This window comes from Ailuropoda melanoleuca, chromosome X (assembly GCF_002007445.2).
Source record: "Ailuropoda melanoleuca isolate Jingjing chromosome X, ASM200744v2, whole genome shotgun sequence".
NCBI lineage: Eukaryota > Metazoa > Chordata > Mammalia > Carnivora > Ursidae > Ailuropoda > Ailuropoda melanoleuca.
The window spans coordinates 40116602-40125468 of NC_048238.1; the positions used below are offsets into that span (position 1 = coordinate 40116602).

At 37.4% G+C, this 8867-nt stretch overlaps 1 protein-coding gene across 3 annotated transcripts in view; it reads left to right on the forward strand.

The window, feature by feature from the left end:
* Positions 1-8867, forward strand: part of JADE3 (jade family PHD finger 3) — a 135445-nt gene that overhangs the window by 87400 nt on the left and 39178 nt on the right. For all 3 annotated transcript variants that reach the window (XM_002927462.4, XM_034649319.1, XM_019808152.2), the window contains exon 4: positions 5377-5534. In XM_002927462.4, coding sequence (XP_002927508.1) covers positions 5377-5534 — 158 coding nt within the window. The remainder of the gene's footprint in view (positions 1-5376; positions 5535-8867) is intronic.

Sequence of the window (8867 nt, forward strand, 5' to 3'; positions counted from 1 at the left end):
GTACAAAGCATTATGTAATAAACCACCAGGTTTGGTTTTTTTTCTGTAGACAGCTTTCTCCCTGCACAGCAGCCAATTAACTTTAATTGGCTAGAATTCTTGGTAGGGAGGTCATTTTGTTGCCACCTGGCCACCAGCATGTTTAGGGTTGGTTTCCTTCTCTACTTTGCTCAGATCATATTAATTCTTAATCTTCCCTAAGTGAAAGCAACAGGCATTTGCGGAGTTGTCCCTGCAAAGAAGCAAATGGAATGAGTCTTTATTCATTTAAATGGCATCATTTGATTATGTGATAGTTCAGTCCTTTACTCTGAAATGTTGTCAGTTTAAACAAAACTGCACCAGTGGAGAATTAACTGCTTTATTGGATCACTCTCTGTGCCTCTACTTTCATGTTACACATAATTTGAACAGTGTTTCTCCTCAGAGAACCTTTATTAGCATTAAAGGCTAAAATGTCTGATTGATAGCATTTTTTTCCTCTGATCTTCCAGAAATGCGGACATGTTTATTTTCAGCCTGCCAGTGGATAGTTGATTTTTTTTGGAATTAGAAATGAGTAGATGAGGTATAGACCCATATATGTATACTTTTATGTGAAAGTGTATTCCCTCATTCCTTAGACTTCAACTGGGCCTTCATCACTGACATCATTGCCAGATTAGCTTAAGACCTCATAGCATACTTTTTTTTGTTGTTGAAAAGGGCAGAATCCCAAAGCTTAGTCTTCCACAGTCATTTAAGTCATGTATCCAGGCTAGGGAGCATAGTTCTGTGCCCCTTAGTCACCCAGGAACCCTTTCAACCAGAGGATAACAATACATCAAACTTCAGATGAATTCTGGTTCCCATACTTCAGTGCCTAATTGTGCTTAGAGTGCAGAAAATGAACTATGGGGAATCTCTTTTTTTCCCCAAGTCCAAGTTGTAGCTGTACTCATATCATCCTCCTCTACCTCTGGCCTTTGAACTTTTCACACAGCTAGGGCTCCCTTGCCAGGGGTAGGGTTAAGGCTCACACTGGGGTCCTCTTGGCTGCCACAATAGACATTTCATTCCTATCCTCCTCACCCCTGAGGAACTCACCGAGAACAATAAAAACTGATAAACCAGATAGTAAAAGGTTAAAAAAGGAAGTGAAACTAAAGACATTTTTAAAGATCTAAGTACATTAAGGAGGGCACATATTGCATGGTGCACTGGGTGTTATACGCAAATAATGCATCATAGAACATTACATCAAAAACTAAGGATATACTGTATGGTGACTAACATAACATTATAAAAAATAAAGATCTAAGTACAAAGATAAAAATAGAATACAGCTATAAACCTTCTTAAATGCAAAAAATGTAAAAGAGCAAACAATACACATCTGACAGACCGATGCATAAGGAAATTAACACATAATTATCAATATGACAGAGTTGAGACCAAATATCTGAGACATACCAATAAATATGAATGGGCTTAACATCTATTAAAGAAAAAAAAATTTTATGGCTTACAAAACAAGAAGCAACTATATCTGTATACAAGAATATACCTAAAACACCTATTCAGAAAGGCTAAAAATAGAGATGGACAAAGGTATACCAGGAAAATGGTAGGAGGAGGAGTAAGCCTGATCTCAGACGAAGTAAAAATCAAGCTCCCCAAAACAAAGAAGGCTTTTTAGTGCTAAACACTACAATTCACCGTGAAGATGTGATACTTAAGAATATTTATACACTGAATAACACAGCAACCACCTTCATGGAGCAAAAACTATGAAAGAGTCAAGGAGATGTAGGTAGAAACACACTAATCATAGGAGGCTTTCATACACCTCTCTCAGTATCAGACAGATTAAGTGAACAAAAAAATAAGTGAGGAGATAGATATAAACAACTTAAGCAGCTTAGTAAGGTACGGATGATGAATATATATCAAACTTGAAATGATATTAGAGATAATAGAGAATAAACCTTCTCAAATGTCTATGGTACACACACAAAATATGATCAAATATTAAGTCACAGGGGAAACAGTGATTTCCATTATTACATGGACATAATATAAGCAATACTCTGGTCACAGTGCAGTAAAATCAGAAATCACAAAAACAGAAAGGTCCTTTCCTATGGAAATTTAAAAATTTAATAGAAGAATAAACAACTCTTGGGTGGAAAGGGAAATACAAACTGAAATCATAGATTTTTTAAAATAATGATAGTTTAAAACATTCCATCTCAGTTGTTTGCTCTGTATCTTAAATTTATATGATAAGAAAAAGGAGGCAAGCATTGTTCCACCTACTCTTGATAAATTTCCTTATAAAAATTACTTTAATTATCAATGTTTCTAATGTTTAATTACAGTATGCTAAATTATTAATTATATTTTTCATTTTTATATACTTATAGCCAACAATAAGAGTTTCTAATATTTTGACCAAAATGTTTAAAGGTCATAGAAAAATCATAATTTTCCCCATTAATTATTGAGGTTGCTGTTCGCAGTTTCCACAAGCACTGTCATTTCTCTGGCCCCACACTTCTGTGCAAAGTAGAATGCACAGTATGTGCCCATACTCCGCAAGCCCCTGCAGAAATAAATTTGAAAAACTGGATAAGACAGATAACTTCCTATGGAAATACAGATTACCAAAAGTGACTCCATTAGAGGTAGAAAGCTTAAAGTGATCAATTTCTAAAGAAGAAGTAGAGAATATTATTAAGCAACTACCCCACAATGAAAGCACCAAATCCGGATGGTTTCCTAGGGACCAGATAGTCCCAATAATTCTCAGGTTATTCTAGAGCACTGTAACAGAACGAAAATGTTCTAACGCCTCTTATTTTGTTTCCAATTCCTTTTATGAAGCGTGTATAACACTGATACCTAAACCTAAAAGACAAAGACAATTTCAAAGAAAGAAAGGAAACTTCAGATAAATATCACTCATGAATATGATAGAAAAAATACTAAATATTAGAAGACAGAATACAATACCATATTTAAGAAATGTATCATGACCAAATGACATTCATTCCAGAAATACAAGTTTGTTTTGGTATTAAGAAATACAATATAATCGGCTGCCTGGGTGGCTCAGTCAGTTAAACGTCTGCCTTCAGCTCAGGTCATGATCCCAGGGTCTTGGGATCGAGCCCCACATCAGGCTCTCTGCTCAATGGAGAGCCTGCTTCTCCCTCTCCCTCTACCTGCTGCTCCTCCTGCTTGTGCACATGCTCTCTCTCTCTCTCTGTCAAATAAATAAATAAAATTTTCAAAAAAAGAAATGTAATATAATCATACAGCATATTAATATATCTAAGGAAAATAATTATATAATTATTCTCATATACACTGAAGAAGCCCTTAACAAAATTCAATACCCAAGCATTCAAAAACATTCAAGGATAAAGGAGAACTGTAAGATAATTTAACATAGATACTATAGATATACCATAGTCTTCAACCTAGTATCTTAATGAAGAACACTAGAATCATTTCCCCCAATTTCAGGAAGAAGGCAGATATTGTCGACTATCCCCATTACTGTTCCAAATATTAGTACAGTATTTGCCAATGCAGTTAAACAAGAGAAACCAATTAGAGACCTAAGACTAGGTAAAGAAGATGTGAAACTCTGCAGATGATATGATAATATATCTAGAAAACCATAGGAAAATCAATGATAAAACTAACTCAGGCAATAAAAGAATTCAGTGAGGTAGCAGGATATGAAGTTAACATATAAAATCAATAGCTTTTATAAACAGGATATAAACATGCTGGGGCATGTCGTGATGTAGGAGATTAAGGAAATACTCAAAAAACAATGGGATGTGTTGAAAGAGCACAGGCGCTAGCCAGCCTGAAAGAGTTCCCAGTGATCAAAGGTAGAACAATTTGACCAACAACAACAAAAAATAATACTGTATTGTAACCCAAAGAATAAAATAGATATTCACAAGTCTATAGTGATATAGCTAAATAATTGAATAAATAAATAAGGGGGAAGAAGGAACAGATCTTTCTTACAGAGGAATTCCAATTAATAAATGTCCTACATTTCTGAGGGAAACAGAAAATCACCATTTGGATACCACAGTAATAATTCTTGCAGGTGAGATATCCACCAGTGGATGCTAAAATTAGCTTATGACAGTTTGAGGAGAGACAGGATGTTTTTATAATCTTAAAGTATCTCCTCTAAGATGTTTATTAATTACAAAGGGAAATACAGTAACCTAACAGTGGAGAAAACCAGCAAGACACTATGTTAACCAAGTGATCAAGTTTAACATCACCACTGATAAGACATCGGCATTATATGTCCCTGATATAATGGAATGAGAAGGACACAGCATCATTTCTGTGGTATTCTTGCCAAAAATGAGTAACTTTAATCATGAGAAAACATCAAACAACCTCAAATTGTAGGGATAGTCTCTAAAATACATGACCAGTTCTCTTCAAAAGTGTCAAGGTCTTGAAAGACAAAGACTAAGAAACTCACAAATTGGAGAATACTAAAGAGACATGACAGCTAATTGCAATGTGGGATCCTGGACTGAATTCTGGAACAGAAGGATATTAATCAGAAAATTAGTAACATTTTAATAAGGTCTGTAGATTAATAGTATTGTAGCAATGTTAATTTTCTGGTTTAGGTCGTCGTACTCTGGTTATGTAAGATGTTAACATTAGAAGAAACTATATGAAGGGTAAATGGGAGTTCTGTACTGTTTTTGTAAGTTTTCCATATGACTAAAATAATTTCTAAGTAGGGACACCTGGGTTGCTCAGTCAGTTAAGCATTCAACTCTTGATTTCAGTGCAGGTGGTGATCTCAGGGTCATGAGATCCAGCCCCGCGTCAGGCTCCACACTGGGCATGGAGCCTGCTTAAGAGTCTCTCTCTCCCTCTCCCCCTACCCCCCTCAAAAAAAAACCCATAATTCCTATCAAAATCTCAGGAAGAAAAAAAATTAAGATGTTAAAATAATTTCTAAGTAAATAAAAAATAAAGTGATGCCTAAATAAATAATTAGAAGTTATCAGAGGATACTTAAGCTGGTTAATTTGAGAGAGTTAAGGATTGTTTGTTTTATGCAATGTTTTAGAGTAACCTGTATTGTTGATTTAAATTCAAGGAGCCCTAGAAAATAATTCAAGAAGGATTTCTTTACTCTTTATTGAATCCAGAACAAACGGGTTTCCCTGTCAGTACTTCAGACCTTTTCCAAATAGAAGTTAACCTGGCCATTTAGGAAGTTAGAGGTATCTCTTGTTGAAGAGCAGGTGAGGATAGTCTTTTCAAAAGAACATTAAATGGTGTTAGTTCCGCACTGATGGTCTTCTCAAGATGTATGCTCTGTCTTCTCAGGTATTCCGGAAGGACCTCATCAGTGCCATGAAACTTCCAGATTCTCATCACATTAATCCTGACAGCTATTACCTCTTTGCGGATACATGGAAGGAAGAATGGGAAAAGGGAGTCCAGGTACCAGCCAGTCCAGAGACTATTCCACAGCCTTCCCTCAGGTATTTGCATGCTTGTACCTTTGACTTAGGGAATGAATGCTCTTACGGTTATCTGTGTGTTGGTTGGGGAGAGACTGTGTGGCTAATTTTACATTCATAACACAAAGTCACATACCATGTTCACTAATTCACTCAGACCAGTGGCAGATGATACCAGGCTAGGGTAGGTCAGTAATTAAAGTCAAGCTCATTTATTTAGGGATATAATATGTGCCCATTCACAGGGTAAAACTATTTGAAGTCCAATCTGAAATTGTGATAAGGTTTTGGAGAGTAGGATTTCCAAGTCTGACTCAACAGTCAGTAGCATTTATTAGTCTTTGAAGAGAAGCAGAGCATTAATTACATAACCTCATAATAATCCTATTAATATATAACCCCATGAGAAGCTGCTTCATTATAACAGGGGCCTCATAGTGATAGCATCTGTAAATAGAGGGCCAAAACATATAGTTTGTAAAATGCATAAACCCAAATGAAAGGGGATGACTAGAATATCAAGTTGACTATAAGCACATAACCTTCATTTACAAAGACTTGAGAAGAAAGTTTAAGTAGGAGAAGACTTGGGTTTGTGGAAAGGGAAGAGGGCTTTTCTGCCAGATCCTCAAAAGTAATGACTGGTTTGGAAGCCATTTTTCCTTACTGGTCTTTGTGTTCCCCATGCTTTGCACAAAGGCTGGCATGAAATAAAATGCTTGGTATAAGTTTGAGTGAGGGAAGAAAGGAATAGAAGGAATAGCACCAGATAAGGGGACTGGTGGGAGCGACCTGCGGCTTACTATGAGAAATACCTCATTGTACATCTGTCTTTTTCTGGTACGTGTTAGCTTCTTAAAGGGCAAAGATCACGTCCTTGAATTCTGTGCCCCTAGCATCGGGTTCTCAGGTCCTAGTTCATACCCCAGAAATGCTTGTCAGATCACTTCTAGACACCCAAGCTCAGGCTGTCCACCCACAGAGACTGTGCTGTTAAGGAAATCTCCCACAGTCTTGCTCCACACACTTCCTCAGCCTCACTAGCTCCATCATCATCAACACCATCTCCTACCTTCTAAAAATCAGAAAAGCATCATGAATGAACACAAGAGTCAGACATTTTCATGTCCTTCTTATCAGTATTTTTATATGCCATAGCAGTAATATTGGGGTCCCCCTCTTCTTTCTATATATATGAATATATATGTATGAACAATCATCACAAATAGAGGAGTGAAAAATGGGTAAGAAAATGTGATAGTGGGCACATGAAGGCATGTGTGATTAGGGGGCGCCTGGGTGGCACAGTGGTTAAGCGTCTGCCTTCGGCTCAGGGCGTGATCCCGGCGTTATGGGATCGAGCCCCACATCAGGCTCTTCAGCTGTGAGCCTGCTTCTTCCTCTCCCACTCCCTCTGCTTGTGTTCCCTCTCTCTCTGGCTGTCTCTGTCTCTGTCGAATAAATAAACAAAATCTTAAAAAAAAATACTGTGTGATTAGAAGAGAAAAGAAAGAAAGACAACAAGATGTGACTATAAGCTGCCTAAAAGCAGAGCCCCAACAGCAGGAGGTTTTCAAGACACACTTACTGATGTAAGAAGACTAGGACAAAGGAAGCAAAGAGGAAAATGAGTGGATGTTAGGAAGGAAAATTAATGAAGAACCAAATGATATTATAGATAAGAAAAACAAAGATGAGAATAAGAAGGGAAGGGCATAAAAACGAAGACGGTTAGGAAATAACAGTACGTAGGAAGGGCTAACAAACCTTCTCTTTTAACCACTTGCCTTTCCTATACTAAAAGTAAAAAGATTTTTTCACTTTCTCAAGCACGTGATTGAATGAGTTTATTGTAAGTGAACAACCAACAGGTGACACTTGTAAATCAAACTAGGAAAATGGGAGGTAGGGGGATTTCGCTAAGTTCCTCAGTCAAATCAGGTTCCAAGTTTGTCACATGACCAGCATGGACTTTTATAAATGTGCAACTTGCTTTCTTTTAAAAGATTTTTAAAATTGAGATATAATTGATACAAATTTTTTTATCAAGATAGAATTCACATACCATAAAATTCACCTTTTTAAATTGCATGGTGGTTATTAGTATATTCACACTTACGCAGCTATCACCACTATGTAAATCCAGAACATTTTCATTACCCCAGAAAGAAACCCCACATCTGTTAGCAGTTACTCCTCATTTTCCCCTTCCCCTGGCTCCTGGCAATCACCGTATTAGTCTGCTAAGGCTGTCATAACAAAATACCACAGACTGGGTGGCTTCAAAAACTGAAATTTATTTTCTCACAGTCTGAAGGCTGGAAGTCCAAGATCAGGTTGCCATCAGGGTTGGGGTCCAGTGAAGCCTCTTTTCCTGGCTTGTAGACAGCTACCTTCTCACTGTGTTCTCGCATGGCCTTTCCTCTGTGCAGATAGGGAGAGACAGAAACAGAGAGAGACAGAGAGATGGAGATCTGGTGTCTCTTCCTCTTCTTATAAGGACACCAACCCTATCAGATTAGGTCCCCACTCTATGAACTCACTTAACCTCTGTTATCTCTTTATAGGCCCCATCTTCAAATTAGTCACACTGGGAGTTAAGGCTTCAACATAAAAATTTTGGGGAGAACACAATTCAGTTTATAACAACCACTAATCTACTTTCTTTCTCTGTGGATTTGCCTTTTCTGGACATTTCATATAAGTGGAATCATGCAATGTATGGCCTCTGAGTCTGACTTCTTTTATGCAGCAGTATATTTTCAGGGTTTATCCATGTTGCAGTATGTATCAGTATTTCATTAACTTTTTATGGCCAAATAATACTCCATTGTATGGATAAGACCACATTTTGTTAATCAGTTGCTAGATGTTTGGGTTGTTTCCATGTGTTAGCTATTATGAATAATGCTGCCAAGAACATTCTTGTACAAGTTTTTTTTTAAAGACTTTATTTATTTATTTGAGAGAGAGAGAGTGTTTGTGTGCACAAGCAGGGTGAGGGGCAGAGGGAGAAACAGACTCCCTTCTGAGCAGGGGGCCTGATGTGGGGCTTGATCCTGGGACTCCGGGATCATGACCTGAGCTGAAGGCAGCTGCTTAACTGACTGAGCCACCCAGGCGCCCCTGTTGTACAAGTTTTTGAGTGGACTTATGTTTTCATTTCTCTTGGGTATGTACCTAGGGGTAGATTCACTGAGTCATATGGTGGCTATATCTTTAACATTTTGAGGAACTGTCAAACTGTTTCCCAGAGTATCTGCATTGTTTTACATTCCTACCAGCAATCTTTGGGCGTCCCATTTTCTCCCTGTCTTCACCAATACTTGTTATACTCCGTCTTTTTTTTTTTTT